Below are 19,486 nucleotides of genomic sequence, written 5' to 3'. Positions count from 1 at the left end.
CTAAATGTAGAGTGACAGCAATGTGTTTGACATACTGTAAGACTCAGTGAATAAATTCTTCTTTAGTCAATAGTCCATGCTGCCCATGGACTAAACTATCTATCATTGACATTTTTAGATATGACAACTAAGGATATTCAGAGAGGACCTGTGTTAATCTTTATTGACCCACCCAAGAAAGTGTAATTAGCAGCAACAACCAAAAGACTCTTACAGCTTTGAACTCATAGTTTTAGACTTTCCATTTTGCAATGGGTTTAATTTGGTGTTTCTTTCAAAGTGTCTTGACAGATACTTTAGTTTTACTCTTCTGTATTTAAGTCAAATCTGTAGAGTTCAATCTTAAAAAATGTTTTATAGTATTTAGGTCTTTATGTAAATGGTAATATGCATGATCTTTTTAATCTATTACATAAACCATATATTCATTTCCATTGAAATGAGTAATTGTAGAATTTCTGTCTTTTAGGAAATCACTGAATCGGGTTTTAAATTTTCCAGTTTTGTTAGTTTGACATGTTGGCTTGACAACATGTTGATATTTCAAGCATGTTAAGGTGATGAGAATCTTTTAAAGAGTGCTTCATATATTTTCTTCTTTTCCACTTAAATTTTAATTAGCAAATAATATTTTCTATAAATAATCTTAATTAGGTAACATTGCATAGTGGGATATATTTTCTTCAGGTAAACTTGAAATTGTAAAATCTCTTAAGTGTAAATGCTACTCATTCTGTTTCTTAAGAGTATATGAAGCCAAGGCTGTTATACTAACATGTTTATAACTCTCTTAGGTACTTCCCCCTCCAGCTGGTTATGTTCCTATTCGAACTCCAGCTCGAAAACTGACAGCAACTCCTACACCTTTGGGTGGAATGACTGGTTTCCACATGCAAACTGAAGACAGAACTATGAAAAGTGTCAATGACCAGCCATCTGGGAATCTTCCATTTTTAAAACCTGATGACATTCAATACTTTGATAAACTATTGGTAAGTGGTGATAGCAAAACTAAAGTATTGCTCTTTGTTTGGGAGTTACAAATCATAAATTTGATCTTTTTGAAATTTTATTGTAGGTTGATGTAGATGAATCAACACTTAGTCCAGAAGAACAAAAAGAAAGAAAAATAATGAAGTTGCTTTTAAAAATTAAGAATGGTACACCTCCAATGAGAAAGGTAAGTTCTATTTATTTTTTTATCAAGACAGGGTAGCCCTGGCTGTCCTGGAACTCACTTTGTAGACCAGGCTGGCCTCAAATTCACAGAGATCTGTGATTTGGCCTGACTCTGCCACCCAAGTGCTGGGATTAAAGGTGTGCACCACTACTTCCTGGCTTTTTATTTTTTTAGACAGGGTCTCTACATAGTCCTACTTGTTTTGTAATTTACTATATATAATAGGTAGACCAGGTTGGCCTAGGACCTCTTGTTCCCAAGTGCTCAGATTAAAGATAATGTATTTCTTTTAATAAACATTGAAGGTGTGTATCACATCTGATTCCTAGTTCTAGGTTTTTGCTTTGTTACATTCATTATTTTTGTTGGTTATGAATGAGATAGGTTCTTGAACTATCCCAGACTGCCCTGAAACTCGTAGCCCAGGCTGGATTTAGACCAATAGCAAGTCTTTTTGAAACCTAGTTACCTAAGTGATGGAGTTAGCAGAATAAGACATGACACTCTTCTGCCTTGGTTCTTTGACTTTGTAGATAAGTTGCTTAGCTTGGTCATAAGCTTGTTCAGGCAGGGCTTGAGCTTTGGATCCTCTTATTCTGGAGTAGCTGCTTGGGATTACAGTCTTATACTCCCGGCTCAGTGAATTTAATTCTTCTAATCAAAGGATTTTTTATTCTGATAAGGATATGAGAAGGCTAAATTCTTTTTCTCCTTGACAGCTTTAAAGTGTTTAGAACCTAGAGGTATTTTGTGGAATATAATATGACTTACTACATTAGCATCAAATGTGGCTGGAACATAGAAGGAGGTTGTTCAGGCAGAACTGAGGCATATGGCACATGGTTCCAAAGCTCTGCTAAATTATCAATTATCCTTTTTTTTTTTTTTTAATCTTATTTATGGGCATGTGCACATGGAGCACAAGTGGAAGATCAGGATACCTTGCAGGAATCAGTTCTTTCCTTGTACTCTCTGGGTTGTGAGGATTAAGCTCAGATGCTCATCAGGCTTGGTGACCTGCCAGTACCTTTTACCCACTGAGGAAACAGTCTTGCTAGCCCTCTAAATTAGCCTTTTTTCTTTTATGCTCATCTATTTATTTGTTACACACATGCATGTGTGCATGCACGGTGCAAGGATATGTGTGCAAGTGGACAGGTAGGCCATGCTCCAGGATAAACATGGAGTTCAGAGGACAGCTTTTGGAAGTTGGTTCTCTCCTTTTGTTGTCTGCAATGTTTGGATTGCATTATGAAAATTAGGTTGGTTCTCTCCTTTTGTTGTCTGGATCTCAGAATTGAAATAGAGTCATTATTAGGCTTGGTGATATATGCACCTTTACTTCTAGGCCCTCACCTGCCACTAAATGAATTGCCCTTTTAAAATGAGTTGCTAATGTTGAACTTAGATAAGAGTTTGAGTATCAAAACAATTTCAACAGAAACGAATTCAGACTACTGTATGTAAATTGTCTGTAAAAGTATACAGTATATTTATTATTCCTGGTGAAAATTGCCACTTTAGAATGTTTGCTCATAAAAAAATAACGTTTCTTATTTTTCTGATTTTCCTCAGGCTGCCTTACGTCAGATTACTGATAAAGCTCGAGAATTTGGAGCTGGACCACTGTTTAACCAGATTCTTCCTCTATTGATGTCCCCTACACTTGAGGATCAAGAGCGACATTTACTTGTGAAAGTTATTGATAGAATATTGTATAAACTTGATGACTTGGTGCGGCCGTATGTGCACAAGGTTGGTTTGTTTGAAGTAGTGTTTAATGGTTTAACTTTTATTTTTCTGGTTCTAATTTTCCACTGTGTGGAATCTGGAAGTTGTTATTTTCCTTTGTGTGTATGTGTAGCCCTGGCTGACCTGGAACTTGTTCTGCAGTCCAGGCTGCCCTTGAAGGAATGTGCAATTACTGCCAGGGAATTAAAATTCTTTAACCTATCCCTCAATTAACAAATGTCTTTGATAAATTGATGTGGAAATGTAATTCCTCTTTTTTTTTTTAATTCTTTCAGATTCTTGTGGTTATCGAGCCACTGTTGATTGATGAAGATTACTATGCTAGAGTGGAAGGCCGAGAGATTATTTCTAATTTGGCAAAGGTATTCACATTACATTCCTAGAAAAGGAAGTTTGTCTTTTGATGGGTTGAGGATTAATGGTACTAACTGAAGTGGCTGTTGTCACTTTTCCCTTTAGGCTGCTGGTCTGGCTACTATGATTTCTACCATGAGACCTGATATAGATAACATGGATGAATATGTCCGAAACACAACAGCTAGAGCTTTTGCTGTCGTAGCCTCTGCCCTGGGCATCCCTTCTTTATTGCCTTTCTTAAAAGCTGTGTGCAAAAGCAAGAAGTCTTGGCAAGCGAGGCACACTGGTATTAAGATTGTACAACAGATAGCCATTCTCATGGGCTGTGCTATCTTGCCACATCTCAGAAGTTTAGTTGAAATCATTGAACATGGTAAGTGGTGTATCTTTTATAGATCAACTGTCCTGATGGGGGAGGTGTATGTGTAATTAAATGAAAGACTTTTCTCACTCAAATTTTGCAATGGGGTTTGTAATATTTTCTGTTAACAAATTACCTCTGCCTAAATTTTATGTACTGTAAAAAAAAATTATTGCAGTTTGGATACATGGTTAGATACATTGCTAAAATTTGGATTATATTATGAAAATTAGGTGTGGGTACCTACTCATAACTATGTCTGATTGTATAGGTCTCGTGGATGAGCAGCAGAAAGTTCGGACCATCAGTGCTCTGGCCATTGCTGCTTTGGCTGAGGCAGCAACTCCTTATGGTATTGAGTCTTTTGATTCTGTGCTCAAGCCCCTATGGAAGGGTATCCGCCAACATAGAGGAAAGGTGAATCTGCTCATTAGACCAGTTTTTGTTGCTAGTAAGATAACCGAAACTTAATTTACTAACGTGTGTATATTTTTAAATAGGGTCTGGCTGCTTTCTTGAAGGCTATAGGGTATCTTATTCCTCTTATGGATGCAGAATATGCCAACTACTATACTAGAGAAGTGATGTTAATCCTCATTCGAGAATTCCAGTCTCCTGATGAAGAAATGAAGAAAATTGTTTTGAAGGTAAGTAAGTAGTTGCTCAGTTTGTGGGTGTGTGTTTGTTAGCACGCTGTGCGTGTTCTAGGAAGTTCAAAGTTGAGATCTTTATAACATTAAAAACAAATCAAACCTAGTTACAACTTAGACACATGGTTAGATACATTGCTAAAATTTGGATTGCATTATGAAAATTAGGTATTGGTACCTACTCATAACTGTGTTGGATTGTTTTGTGTTTTGTCAGTGCTGCATTTGATATATTTTTTTAATTAACCTTATAGGTGGTGAAACAGTGTTGTGGAACTGATGGTGTAGAAGCAAACTACATTAAAACAGAGATTCTTCCACCTTTCTTTAAACACTTTTGGCAACACAGAATGGCTTTGGATAGAAGAAATTACCGACAGGTGACCTTTTATTGCTAAAATTTGATTCTCATAAATCTTTTTGACTAATTCTTTACCTACTTAGAATGCATATTACATGTTATAATTTGCTTTGATTGTCTTAAAATTTATACTTGTATGTACTTTACTGTGACAAGAGATGGAATTTTTTAAGTCCATTCTTTCTGTTTGGTCTGTCTCTCTGAGATGTGTGAAGAGAGCAGCAGGCAAGAGTTACCTCTTCCAGATGGATCATGGAGATTAAACTAAGGTTCTCAGATTTGTTGGCAAGTGCCTTTTACCTTTTGAGCCTTCTCTACAGCCCTGTTTGTTTCTTTTTTTTTTGAGATAAAATTTTACTTTGTAGCTGAAGCTGGTCTCAAAATCTTGGTCTTTCTGCCTCAGCCTCCCAGCTCAACAGTACTAAACTATGAGCTGATAGTTTTGTCTGGTAAATTGAGGCTTTAGCTAGCTGAAACCTAAGTATAGTTTTACTTAGAATTGTTTTTGTATTGGAGATAGGGTCTTATCTACCGGTTTTGGGCCGGCCTGGGCCTTGTCCATCCAGACTGACATGGAATTTGAACGATCCATATCTAGGTGCTCTCACATTGAAAGTTGAGTATGTTTTATTTCCTTGGAAAAGTAATAGATTTAAAGGGTTTTGTTTTGTTTTGTCTTTCAGTTAGTCGACACAACTGTGGAGTTGGCAAACAAAGTGGGTGCAGCAGAGATCATATCTAGGATTGTTGATGATCTGAAGGACGAAGCTGAGCAGTACAGGAAAATGGTGATGGAGACAATTGAGAAAATTATGGGCAATCTCGGTGCAGCAGATATTGACCATAAACTTGAGGAGCAGCTGATTGATGGTATTCTCTATGCTTTCCAAGAACAGACCACAGAGGTAAGGGCAGCCAACCACCTTATTTCTGGCTTTTACATTTTATTATTTTGTGTGCATATGTGTGGGTGAAAATTAGAAGGAGATTTTGGGGATCAGTTGTCTCCTTTCACCACTTGTCTCCTGGGGCATGGGCATGAGGCTTGGAAGCAGGCACTTTACCAGCTGAGCCATCACCCTGACCTGTCACAAACTTGATTATTGTGGCATATTGCCATTGACTTTCATTTATGTAGAAAACCTACTTTTATTTTTTGAAAACATACTCTTAAAAGCAGATATCCCTTTTATATATTTTTTTAAAGATTTATTTATTTATTTAATGTATATGAGTACACTGTCTCTGTACAGATGGTTGTGAGCCATCCTATCATTGCTGGGAACTGGATCAGCCCTGCTTGCTATGGCCCAAAGATTTATTTATTTATTATACATATGTACACTGTAGCTGTCTTCAGACACACTAGAAGGGGGCATCAGATCTCATTACAGATGGTTGTAAGCCACCATGTGGTTGCTGGGATTTGAACTCAGGACCTTTGGAAGAGTAGTCAGTGCTCTTAAACTGCTGAGCCATCTCTCCAGCCCAAGCAGATATCCCTTAAAAGACATTTAATGACCAGTTGTCCTCAGTTTAACATGTTCTTTTACCTCAGATTTTTTGGTTTAAAAACAAATGGAGCCGGGCGTGGTGGCGCACGCCTTTAATCCCAGCACTCGGGAGGCAGAGGCAGGCGGATTTCTGAGTTCGAGGCCAGCCTGGTCTACAAAGTGAGTTCCAGGACAGCCAGGGCTACACAGAGAAACCCTGTCTCGAAAAACCAAAAAAAAAAAAAACAAAAAAAAACAAACAAACAAAAAAAAACAAATGGGATGTTTGGGTGGTTGGAAAGGTTGAATATTATTGAACAATGAACTTTCAGTCAAAACTAAATTCTATATTTTTAGTGATTTGTTTTTGTTTTTCTAAATATAACTTAACTTTTCTCTTTTAGGACTCAGTAATGTTGAATGGCTTTGGCACAGTAGTTAATGCTCTTGGCAAACGAGTCAAACCATACTTGCCTCAGATCTGTGGTACAGTTTTATGGCGTTTAAATAACAAATCAGCAAAAGTTAGGCAACAAGCCGCTGACTTGATTTCTCGAACTGCTGTTGTTATGAAGACTTGTCAAGAGGTAATCTATTCTACCAGATGTATATTTTTTAAAACAGGTAGCTTAATGGGAAAAGTAACATTTTTAACATTCCTCTTGTTTAGGAAAAACTGATGGGGCACTTGGGTGTGGTGCTGTATGAGTATTTGGGTGAAGAGTACCCTGAAGTACTGGGCAGCATTCTCGGAGCACTGAAGGCTATCGTAAACGTAATAGGTATGGAATTTGCTGGTCTTGTGAGGATTTGGCCTTTTAATTTTCTTTGTATTTTGAAAGCAAGATATAAAGTTGTATTTAGGAGTTTGTTGATTTTTTTAATCTTCTTTTCTGGAGCACTTCAGGATTGTCAGATGGAACCCATCTCCCTTACTATTATCTGTTTATATTTTACTTAAAAATGTTAAAAAGGAGAAATTTAGTACAGAAATTTAAAGTACAGAAATAGTAACAGCCCAAAATGTTTTGAGTTAATGTAAGAGAGGGCTCTAATAGAACTAGTGCATCAGCTGAAAGATAATCTAGCGTCTTCTGTAAGAGGAAGGAGCAACCCTGAAGGTGTAATTTAGTTTTAGAAATTTCCTTTCTATGGTAAGCTATTTTGACTGGTTGAGATTTATTTATTTATTTATTTATTTTTATACTATGAGTTCAGAGAAGATGACTTGGTTAAAAAAAAAAAGACTATCATGTCTTTTATCTATAAGTTAAAAACACAAAAAACAATCTCAGGTATGGTCACTCATTTTCAAGGAATTATGATGAAGCAAACAAAAGGATTCCTGGGTTCAAAATCTCATTGTATTTAAACAGTGTTGAAAGTAACTCCTTTAGGACTGAAAGGGTTAGAAAAGGCTGAGAGTTCATAGTACCTGGCTGTTGGTAATCACTGTTCTCCCCATTTTGGGGAAAGGAATAAGTATTATGCAGTATAGAGCTTTGAACTATTGCATTTACACAGAATCCCCTTTTAGCTCAGATATGTACAGATAATGACTTGCCAACAGTCTTTTAGCCACTTGTGATTCTCTGGTTTGTCAGAGTTGTAAACCATATTGTTAATCTGACAAACGTGAGAAAAGCAGTGGAGAATCAGAGCTTCTAGTAATTCTAGTTAGAGCAAGAGCCCTTGCTAGCTGCCTCTTTTTCTCTCTTCATAGGTTAAATAACATCCAGATGTGCCCTGCATTTCAGGGAGACTGGAGGTCTGATTTGTTTTTCAGTTATAGGGATCCATACTGATTTGATCTGACCTAGCTTTGGCTTATATTGTGTTTGGCCGCAGCATAGGCTGTCCCCATATTTAAATGTCAGTGTACTAATAACATTTCAAAAGCAAATAAGATCTTTTTGTTACTGCATATCCCTCTTTTTTTTTGTAACCCTCATTTTTAAAATCACTTCACTGATTTCTAAATGTAACAAGAAGCTATTAATAGTTTTAAAAAATTCTAATTAGAATCTGGGGTCTTTATCCACTATCCACTGGTAGCTTATAACTTCTTATTTTTACTGTACTGTAAAAATAAAAGTTCAGTTCAGGTTTTAATAGTTCCTTGATTTCTGTCAAATAGGTATGCATAAGATGACACCACCAATTAAAGATCTCCTGCCTAGACTCACCCCCATTTTAAAGAACAGACATGAAAAAGTACAAGAGAATTGTATTGATCTTGTTGGACGCATTGCTGACAGGTAAGCAGATTACATAGCAACAACTCTCGTTCGTATTTTAGTTCAAGTATAGGCAGCATTTCTTTTTAGATTAAGCAAGATTTTACTTTGAGTGGTAATAGGAAATAGTGGTATAGTGTTTTGTGTGGGTGTCTCCCTCTCCCCCTCACCCTGGCACCCTGTACGGGGTTTTTCTGTATCTCTGGCTGTCCTGGAACTCACTCTGTAGACCAGGCTGTCTTTAAACAGAGAGCCACCTGCCTCTGCCTCCCTCCTGAATGCTGGGATTAAATGTGCCACCACTGCCTGGCTTAGCAGTATAATTTTAAAACCAAGTCAGGCTTTCTTTCTTTTTGTTATTTTCTTTTCTTTTGAGACAAGGTCTGACCGTATCCTTGGCTGGCCTGGAACTCACTATACAGACCAGGTTGGCTTTGAATTTAGATCAGGGATTAAAGCTGCACAGCATCACTGAACAAGTCAGGCTTTTTAAAAGGGTGATAATAGTTTTCATTTAATATTTAAGATGAGTTAATAATGATTTCAGAATTGAATATGCATATTCACTTTATAAATGCTCATTCGAGTAGTAGAACCCTTATTTGGCATTCATGGGCGCCCTGGGCTACATTCCCAAAACTACAAAAACAAAACAAAACAAAAAAATCAAAATACATTAACAAAATGTTAATTCATTTAATTGCTTTTTTTTTTTTAATTTAGGGGAGCTGAATATGTATCTGCAAGGGAATGGATGAGGATTTGCTTTGAGCTTTTAGAGCTCTTAAAAGCTCACAAAAAAGCTATTCGAAGAGCTACTGTCAATACATTTGGTTATATCGCAAAGGCTATTGGGTGAGTAGGTTATAATAAACCCATTGTGTTGCAAAGTACTTTCATGTAGACATATCTTTGGAGGCATAGTATAGTTAATCATTTGAAGAAAAAGCATTTTATTTAACCACTGACCTTAAGAATATTTTCTTAAATTTTTGTTTACTCAGAAGGCTTTAAAATTTTCCCTAGCAAAGTATAGGTATTTTTAGAGGCACATTCAAGTTTTTTTTTTGTTTGTTTGTTTTTTTTGGTTTTTCCAGACAGGGTTTCTCTGTATAGCCCTGGCTGTCCTGGAGCTCATTTTGTAGACCAGGCTGGCCTCGTTGGTCCTTTTTTAGAATATTGCTTTTTTTGTTTGCTTTTTGTTTTTTGAGATGGGAGTCTATCCATGTATTCTTGGCTGACCTGGAACTTGGTATGTAACCAGGCTGGCCTCAAACTCACAGATCTGCCTGTTTCTGCCTTCCCAGTGCTGACGTCAAAAACATATTAAGAACATGTACCATTATGCCTGGCTGGAATATTGCTTAAAACATTAGGGAATAAGTATTCTGCAGTCTTTTACTCTCCACACATTGTCAGATTGTGGGCCTTGGTTTTAATTGCTCGTAACAAAATGAAGCTTCTCTGTGGCCAGAAAGGTGACTAAGCAGGAAAGAGCCCTGGCCATTGTTGCAGAGGAGCCAGGTTTGATCCCGACCTCCACTCGGCTCACACAACCTATGACTATAAACTCCAGTGCCAGGGGATCTGATCCCCTGTGCAGACAGTGAACACATGCAGACAACACTCTTTATACATAAAAAAAGAAGTGAAGGTTCTCAACCTCTGATAAGGTTGAGAAGTGCACTGATTTATGGGTACAAAGATGAAAAATTTAGGGTGCAGTTTATCATGTCCATTAAACATAATAGTGGGCAATTACATTATACCCCTTATTCTCAAGATTTGGTGATCATTTTGGAAGAGGGGATGTAAAGATTGTAAAAGTGAGAGGTAGTAGGCATCTGCAGCAGAAGAACACTGGTTGGACTTGACACTGCACACATGAACTCACATCAGTTCACATCACTGCAAGGACGAGATCAAGTCAGCCAAACTAGCTGCATGGGTGGGAGAGGGATTCTTGAAGTCTCGCTCTATCTGGGTAGCTATTGGCAATTGGTGACTTCTCCAGAGATTCAGTTTTAAGAGATGTGGCCCCTGAAAGTCTGCACATACTTCAGTAAACGTCTACACCCACGCACATACTAGTAGCACTATCTGGACTTAGTGGGTTAAATTTCTTTTTAAAGATTTATTTTATTTTATTTTGTTGAATGTTTTGCATGCATATATATGCATGTGTGTACACCTGTGCATACCTGCTGCCATTGGCGGTCAGAAGAAGGTGTTGGATGCCCTAGAACTAAAGGTATGGATGGTTGTGAGCCATCAAGTGAATGGTGGAGTCAAACCTGGGTCCTCTGGAAAAGCAGCTAGTGCTCTTTACCACTGAGCAGACTGTGCAGCTTTGACTCGGTGGATTTAATAAAAACAACATAAAAGTTGGGGAGGACTGATGGAGGAAGGGAGAGATAGACACATTAGAAAGGAGAGAAGGAGGAATGGATTTGATCAAACGACATTTATGTGCATGTATAACATTCTTAACATTAGGATTTTTTTTTATTAAACGTACTTAATCTTTTTTGTTATTTCTAATTTTTATATATATAAATGCTTTGACTGCATATATGTTTGTATGCCACTTGTGTGCCTGAACCCTTAGGAGCCAGAAGAAAGTATTAATTAGATCTATTGGAATTTGGAATTAGAGATGGTTGATAATTACCATGTGGGTGCTGAAATTCATACCCAGGGCCTCTGGAAGAGCTGTTCTTATAAGAGTGCTCTTATTCTCTGATCTATGCATCCAGCCCTTCTTTTTTTTCTTAATTTTTTTTCTTATTGTTTTTTATGTTCATTTGTGTATGTGAGGGTGTCAGAAGCCCCAGAACTGGAATTGTAACAGGTGCTGCACACTTGCCATGTGGGTACTGGGAGTTGAACCCAGGTTATTATGTTCATATAATATTTGTGTATAATCGTATCTTTTTTTGTTTGGTTTTTGTTTGTTTGTTTTTCTTTTTTTTTTTTTGGTTTTTCGAGACAGGGTTTCTCTGTATAGCCCTGGCTGTCCTGGAACTCACTTTGTAGACCAGGCTGGCCTCGAACTCAGAAATCCGCCTGCCTCTGCCTCCCGAGTGCTGGGGTTAAAGGCTTGCGCCACCAACGCCCGGCTTGTTTTTCTTTTTTTTTTAATTTATTTATTTTTTATATAGGTATTTTCCTCAATTACATTTCCAATGCTATCCAGAAGTCCCCAATACACTCCCCCCCCCCCCCCCCCCGTTTGTTTGTTTTTCAGGACAGGGTTTCTCTGTGTAGCCCTGGCTGTCCTGGAACTCACTTTGTAGACCAGGCTGGCCTCGAACTCAGAAATCCACCTGCCTCTGCCTCCCAAGTGCTGGGATTAAAGACATACGCCACCACTACCCGGCTTATAATTCATATCTTATATTCACTTTCCGTGTTTTAAAAACTGCATTGTTCCAAGACAGATTCACATTCTCATCTGCTTTATGAATTCATTTGTGGTTATTTGCTGCTTCTTCAGAACTAGGCCGAGAAAAGCAGTTAATGGTAGAAAATGAGACTATCAGTGTGTGTTTTCCAATGTTCTAATTAGCTTCAGCTGGAAGCTGGACACAGCCCAGAGTCACCTTAGGGAGACAAGGAATTGCACAGATCAGATGGGCCAGTGACCATGTGTGTGAAACGTTGGCTTGATAATTGTTTCATGTGGATAGTACATGGTCTTGGGCTATATAGGAAAGCACGTTGAGCGTGAGCCAGTAAGCAACATGCCTGCATGATTTGTGCTTCAATTTCTGTTTGGCTCTCTGCCCTGACTTCGCCCCTCAGTGTTAGACTATGACCTGGATATAGAAGCTAAAATGTGGGCTGAAGAGATGGCTCAGTGGTTAAGAACACCGTCTGCTCTTAATAGAGGTTCTGAGCAACCACATGGTGACTCACAGCCATCTGTAATGGGATCTGACGCCCTCTTCTGGCACACAGGTGCACATGCAGATAGAGCACTTAATTTATTTAAATTCAAATAATGACTAAGTCTTTTTTAAAAAAAAAGAGGCTGAAATCAACACTTTCTTCCCCACATTTCTTCTGGCTAGAGTATTTTTATCACAGAAGCAAAAAGGAAACTAGAACAACTGGGAAGTAATTTCCAAAAACATACAAAAGTCTGATGAGTTAGGTAGCATTCCATATACATATATATATTAGTAGTCCAGAGTTTTGGGGTAGTCTTACATCCATCTATAAGGCTGCCTGGCTCTTGAAGCCATTTAGACCAGTCAAATTCCTTTATATTTCAAAACATTTAAAGAGTAAAAAGAGTACCTGAATTAAGATGAATCTGACTCTGTGTGTGAAGCTTTTTCCCCCTGTTTTCCTGTTTTGTTTTTCCTTTATTTACATTCCAGTTGTTGCCCCCGTAGTTCCTCATCCCATTCCTCTTTCCCCTTGCCTCTAAGACGGTGCTCTCCTCCTGCCCCCTAAATAGGCATCCTCCTTCCTGGGGCCTTAAGTCTCTTGAGGATTAGGCCCATCTTCTCACTGAGGACAGGTGGGGCCTCCGACCAGCTAGTGTATGCTGTCTGGTTGGTGGCTCAGTCTCTTGTAGCTCCCAGGGGTTGAGACTGCTGGTCTTCCTATGGGGTCGCCCTCCCCTGAAGCTTTTTTTTTTAAAAAACCTTTTTCCTCTTTAGCCTTTTTTATTTTTGGAAGTTGTAATGACATCCTTTAGTGATAAGAAAGTAGTGTGTTTTATCCATTCCCTTGCAGGTTTTGTAGTCTCTGAGAGCAAATTTCCTAAATATGATAACATGCTGATGTATTTCTTCTTTCTTTTTAGCCCTCACGATGTATTGGCTACACTTTTAAACAACCTCAAAGTTCAGGAAAGGCAGAACAGGGTTTGTACGACTGTAGCAATAGCCATTGTTGCTGAAACATGCTCCCCCTTCACAGTACTCCCTGCCTTAATGAATGAATACAGAGTTCCTGAACTTAATGTGCAAAATGGAGTGTTAAAATCACTCTCCTTCTTGTTTGAGTATATCGGCGAAATGGGGAAGGACTACATCTATGCTGTGACGCCTTTACTTGAGGATGCGTTAATGGACAGGTAAGTGACTAAAGGAAATGCAGAAAAATTATGGACAATTATGCGTCCGTGTAGTTTACTAAGATAACTTTAAATGTTATATTGTTAAAGAAGAAATATTACTGTGGATTATTTCACATAAGTATAATTTCTTACCTTATATTTGTTATAGTTAGGTACCCAGGTTTTCTCTCCCAGGTTCCCTATTCTTGTTAATCTTTTCGTATGTGTTAAGCTAAGTAGATTTTGAAATACAATAGTGGATTTACTATTTTTTTTTAAAACAATTAGGGAAAAAAAAGGTGAACATGAATTAGTATGGCAGAGAAGCCAATATTTTTGTTTTTGAGACAGGGTCTCAGGTCACCCAGGGTGGCTTTGAACTTTGTAGCTGAACATGACCTTAGACTTCATTTCTCATCCCTCTACCTCCAGAGTGTCAGAACTGTAGACAGGTACCACTATGCCTGGGCTTAGTTAGCACTGTGTGTAACTCCAGGGCTCCATACATACATGCTAAGCCAGTGTTCTACAAACAATCTTTATTCTCAGCACATGTGAGTTTTTTTAATCTTAACCGTATATTGAAGATGAAGATAGCTTGCCAGAGTCACAGTCTTTCCTCTGCAGCCCTCCAGTGTTCAGATGTTAGCTATTATTACTTTAATACTACTTTTACGCTGCCTGATAGTCTTACATTCTACTCTCTAGATTGAGGTCCAGAAATTAATTGTACCTAACAAGATTACAAAGGAAAGTATAAGTAGTTTCAGTGGCTGCTTAAGTTTTTAGCTGGTTGCTCTAGTGTACAGCTTAAAGTGTTAACTAGCCACAATATAGCCTGCAATCTCAACTACTACAGAAGCTGATGCTGGAGGATTGAAAATTTCCATGCCAACCTGTGCACCTGCCCTGTCTCACAACAACATTTTGAGAGTTAGGTTTGGGGTTGTAATTCAGTGGTAAAGCACATTTCTGTCATGCAAGAAGCCCATATATAGATTCAGTCCATGGTATAGCCAGTTACTCAGGGACCTTCATAAAGGTCACTTTATAAACAGATTTAGTGAGGTACTAGGAAGTACAGATGTAAGTTATGGAGTCAGTCTGTAAAAGGCTACCTTTTGGGGACCAAACAAAATAGCAGTAAATCACCTTGCTTCTCTCTTAGACTGCTTCTTAGTGGGGAATTCCTGAACATTACAACTGTTGATAGGTGGGGCTTGAGGTTAAAAGTTTTGTTCTGAATGGATGGAATTTTGTGAAAAGAAAACATGACTTGCCTCTTCACATACTGACTACAAATAAAACTGATAGTAGAATTGAAAATTTGGCAAAACTTTCTGTTATGGGGGCAGTTATTCATAAGAAAAAAAGGCTCTTGAATATTATACTGCAAAATATATTTGAATTTCATATACTCAGTTAATATATCAAATTTATTTATAGAAAATTTAAACTCCTGTCAAATCTTTTTGTAATTTTCATGTAATTTTAATCACCAGAATAATTTTCTATTCATTCTTTATTGAGATCTCAACTGTTTTAGAAAGGTTTTCAAGTTCATAATATTTTGAAGTTCATAATATTTGTTGCTACTATATTTATTTTAAAAATACTGTGCTTTAGAGATTGATTGTTTTCAATTCTAAAGAAATTTTTAAAAAGTGTGCAAGTTGAGGTAGTAACTTGAAAATTACTAAAAAGAATACTTCAGTTGGGAAACATTGAAACTTTATCATTAAATAAGTTAGATAGTAAATGATAGTGTTATAGTTCAGATTTTTTTTCCTAATGCCTTTGAGAGGTTGTTATTATTTTGGCAGAAAGTATAAAACACTATTTTGGTTGCACTCAGTGTATGAATAATAGATTGATATGTCCTGGATACAAATTCAGATGCTGCTAGAGATAAAAATTCTTATTTGTGCAGGTTTAAAAACCTAGTAGATTTTTCTCTTAAATTGAATTTTTGAATGAAATCATACTAGTTTGAGAACAAATTTAATTTTGACTTGTGACTTAACTATCAAATATTTAAGGTTACAGAATTTAAAATGAGATTGACTCCTGAGAGTAATTAGTTCCAAATGTGCAAGTGAATATAAAAATGCGACTGATTTAAAGAGGCTTTTCTCTTCCATTACAGGGACCTTGTTCACAGACAGACAGCTAGTGCAGTGGTACAGCACATGTCACTTGGTGTTTATGGATTTGGCTGTGAGGATTCTCTGAATCACTTACTGAACTATGTGTGGCCTAATGTGTTTGAGACATCTCCCCATGTAATCCAGGCCGTTATGGGAGCTCTGGAGGGCCTGAGGGTTGCTATTGGACCATGCAGAATGTTGCAGTATTGCTTACAGGTAGGTTAAATGTGGGTTTTTAATTTTTTTTTTTTAATGAGGGTTTTGCTCAAAAAATAACTTAATATGTTGAAGTCCGTCATTCCCTAATTACCATGTGGAAGACAGTTCTGTATTGAGATACAGATTAGATTAAATTAGGTTAGATTTTGTGTTTACCCACCACAATTTTGTTACCCAGTTTCCAGATTTTTTTCCTTCCCTCTTCAAAGTAAGTACTTGTTTCTTTGTTTGTTTGTTTTATTTTATTTTTTGAGATGGGACCTCACTATGTAGCCTTGTTTGATCTGGAACTTACTATGTAGACCAGGCCAGCATTGAAGTAGAGAGATCCACTTGCTTCTGTTTCTAAGTGCTAGGATTAAAGGTGTGTGCCACCATGCATCATATTTATAGCTTATGGTATATTAAAGTTTCTTTCTTTCTTTATTTTCCCCTTGAAAATAGAAGTAACTCTACCTTTTATTTATTCTAGGGTCTGTTCCACCCAGCTCGGAAAGTCAGAGATGTGTATTGGAAAATTTACAACTCCATCTACATTGGCTCCCAGGATGCTCTCATAGCACATTACCCACGAATCTACAATGATGATAAGAACACCTATATTCGTTACGAACTTGACTATATCTTGTAACTTTGTGTCTAATACAGCTGTTTCACACCTTAAACCTGCTTCAATCTGATGATACAAACTTGTAAAACATTGCCGATCAGTGTAGAGCTGGTCATAGTGGAGGGATAGAAATCCAGTAGCATGATTTTTAAATAACTTTTGTTTTTTTGATGTTAAACAGTAAATGCCAGTAGTGACCAAGGACAGTGCTTATACACACTATACTGGAGGGATATCATTTTTTATTCATCTTTATGAAGATTTAGAATTCATTCCTTGTGTTTAAAGGGAATGTTTAATTGAGAAATAAACATTCGTGTACAAAATGCTAATTTGTGTGTGTTTTTTGAATATGACTTGTAAAATGCAAAACTTTGGTAAAGTACTGGTTTGTGTAGAATAAGTGGCTTAATTTCATCTTTTGTCACCTAGTCTATTATGGAACATAGCACGCAAACTATATAGTGATGGCCTGTTTGTCAAAAGCCCATTGTTTTGTTGGTAATGAAAAGAGTAGCTTGGGGTGCCCCTCCCCTCAGTGTAGCATAACCATTCCAGCACCATAGAAAAGTAGCGCTCTGACTGAGCTGTCTTGAGTATTATTTTGTACTTACATAGCACCTTTCACCTTGATTTCTCAAAATGCTTTATGAGCAGACATCAAGGATATATTTTACTTCTTGTCTAACTTTGGCTTGTGCTTATAAAGTGGAGAAGCTGTCTGTAACTTAGAATAGTGTATTTCCTGTTGGGAATGAGGCTATCTAAGAAATGCTTATATAGTAGGACAGTCTTTGGGCTTTTGTGGGATGCCTCTAATCAGTTTATTTATAAGCAGCTATTGAACACCTGTTGAATGCTAGCTACTGTCCGTTGACGAATGGGCTGCGAAGGTGCATATGATCCGGCCTTTCATGTAACGGAAGGGCGTGTGCAGAATCCTTAGGTACCAGGATGTTGTGCAGTGGAAGATGCAGAAATGCCTAGATTTGCTTAGCCTGTATGTAGCAGTCAGATACTGTGTTGGCTTAAGTGTGAGCATAAGCCAAAATGCTGTTCAGTTTATGAAGACCAAGCATTAAGGGGCTATTTTAATGTTTTGGGACAACTAATGAATCAGCTTTTTTTTTTTTTTTTTCTTCTTTTCTTTTTTTTTTTTTTAATTAAATGCCCCAAATTTCTTGTTTTAAAACTTTTCTAGCCACCACTGTTTTGTCTCCCTCTGTACTTGTGTGGATTCTAAAAGGAAATAAATTCTGCCATCAGTGTGGCTGGCATGTGACTACCACCCTCAGACTTTGAGGAGTGCCGGGCAGCTTGTGCTTCTGACTGTTAACAGGAAGACTCCGCTGGAAGATTAGATTAGATTAGAGACAGCTTCTGCTCTGCTTTCTCAGAATGGATACTGAGCGTTCACCGTCCCCATGCAGGACACACCGATTCTTGTTCCTTGTATGTGGTCTGACTATCATTGTGTAGTAAACCATTTTCCTGTTCTTAGAAATTTTCTAGCCATACCTAAGCACTTTTAAATGTTTTGTATAGTTGATTTCAAATAACCCTTGGTAATTACAATCTTGAACTGAGTATATTTCTCAAAGTTAAAATTTGACTTTAAACCACTTGGGAACATTTTATTGTACTATTAATTAAAATACTTAAGTTTGTTTAGCTTCTTGCTTTTTATTTAAAAATTAAAATTTGCAATAGAACTACAGATTGCAGATTGCAGGAGACTGCTTACCCCTTAAGTGACATTTTCCTGATGGAGGTAATCTGAGAATGGATAATGCTAAAGGCTGCAATCTCAAGATTAGGACCAAAATAGATGCTCAAAGATGTTTGGATTGTGAAATGCTCTTATTAAATAAGGAAAGCATTTTGGGATAAACCCTTGTGAAAGATGCTATGTCACGTTTTAACACTTCTCAAAACACTTTGATGTTTCTTAAGGTGAAAGTTAGGCAGGAGGAATTCATGTTCGTAAGGGGATAGAGGGGTGGGTTTTTCTCTGGGCTTTGGGTTTTTTTTTTCTCTGGGCATTGCCCTCTGATGGAATTGATACTTCTTTGGCTGTTTGATTTTATTTTTTTTATATTGTATTTTTAAAATTTGTTGTATGGTGCCCTGTGAGCATCAAGTACCACCAGATAAATAAAACTTATCACATCTAAAGTCTTAGTATACCAGTTCTTAATCTTAGTTGACTCTCTATGGTATCATGCTGTGTTTACTCTGTTGTGGTTTACCATTTTAACTACTTAGAGCTCTTTGGGTTGTTGGTCAAGCAAGTGAAATTAAATGTTGGGAAATGTTTTTTCTTTATGAAATAAGAAACTGAGGCATGCATGGAGCACCGGCCTGTAACCCCAGCACTGGGCAGAAGCGGGAGGGTTACAAGTTTTCCTGTTTGGAGCATGTATAAGACCCTGCCAAGTAGCTAATAAAACCTGAAATAAGTTGGAAGAAGATAATTGCAGGTTTATCAGATAAGTAGGCTGGCTCAGGCTTCCAGTGATGTTTACGTTTTGAACAGTTAAATGGAGATACATTATAGCAATCCCAGAATTACTCTTGTTTCTGCACTAACAGTTTAGGCAAGAAAATCCTATGCGGGGGATGTCCTATAAATGCACCCCCCCCCCCCATTTTGGCTTAGGTGCCAGGAACACCCCATCTCCTTGCCTCTACACACCATCTTTTGTCCTTTACAGGTGAAATTTTTGGGTTGAGAGACAGCTTCAGAGTTGAGATTTTGACTGGAAACTTGTAGCTCAGGCTAACCTAGAAATCTGGGTGGTCCTACCTTTACCTTCCAAAGTCTGGGATCACAGGCACATGCCGCTTGAAGCCTTAGGCTTTCAAGTAGGACTGCTGAATTATGGTGTATGTAGAAAGCATTTTGTTTTAAGCAATAATGCCTGCAAAGCAATTAGAAGTGATACTTAAAAATACCTGCGACACCTGCTGGTAAATGGCCACGTAAGTTCTGTGGAAGGGAGGCTGCAAAGGTGCATTGAGAGATGGCACACTTGGGTCTGGCACCTG

General features: G+C 37.6%; 1 protein-coding gene across 2 annotated transcripts in view; it reads left to right on the top strand.

Moving 5' to 3' along the window:
- The window catches only part of Sf3b1 (splicing factor 3b subunit 1), a 41,158-nt gene extending 22,545 nt beyond the window's left edge, over nucleotides 1-18,613 (top strand). For both annotated transcript variants that reach the window (XM_021163741.2, XM_021163823.3), the window contains 16 exons: nucleotides 795-992; nucleotides 1,079-1,180; nucleotides 2,756-2,935; nucleotides 3,208-3,294; nucleotides 3,392-3,662; nucleotides 3,922-4,067; nucleotides 4,151-4,297; nucleotides 4,555-4,680; nucleotides 5,345-5,566; nucleotides 6,559-6,741; nucleotides 6,825-6,936; nucleotides 8,292-8,412; nucleotides 9,115-9,246; nucleotides 13,208-13,480; nucleotides 15,609-15,825; nucleotides 16,301-18,613. In XM_021163741.2, coding sequence (XP_021019400.1) covers nucleotides 795-992; nucleotides 1,079-1,180; nucleotides 2,756-2,935; nucleotides 3,208-3,294; nucleotides 3,392-3,662; nucleotides 3,922-4,067; nucleotides 4,151-4,297; nucleotides 4,555-4,680; nucleotides 5,345-5,566; nucleotides 6,559-6,741; nucleotides 6,825-6,936; nucleotides 8,292-8,412; nucleotides 9,115-9,246; nucleotides 13,208-13,480; nucleotides 15,609-15,825; nucleotides 16,301-16,459 — 2,676 coding nt within the window. In that variant the 3' untranslated portion in view covers nucleotides 16,460-18,613. The remainder of the gene's footprint in view (nucleotides 1-794; nucleotides 993-1,078; nucleotides 1,181-2,755; nucleotides 2,936-3,207; nucleotides 3,295-3,391; nucleotides 3,663-3,921; nucleotides 4,068-4,150; nucleotides 4,298-4,554; nucleotides 4,681-5,344; nucleotides 5,567-6,558; nucleotides 6,742-6,824; nucleotides 6,937-8,291; nucleotides 8,413-9,114; nucleotides 9,247-13,207; nucleotides 13,481-15,608; nucleotides 15,826-16,300) is intronic.
- Nucleotides 18,614-19,486: the final 873 nt, after the last annotated feature.

This window comes from Mus caroli, unplaced genomic scaffold, assembly GCF_978045245.1.
Source record: "Mus caroli unplaced genomic scaffold, Mus_caroli_1 scaffold_1, whole genome shotgun sequence".
NCBI classification, from domain to species: Eukaryota; Metazoa; Chordata; class Mammalia; order Rodentia; family Muridae; genus Mus; species Mus caroli.
This window is presented reverse-complemented; position numbering and strand designations above follow the sequence as displayed.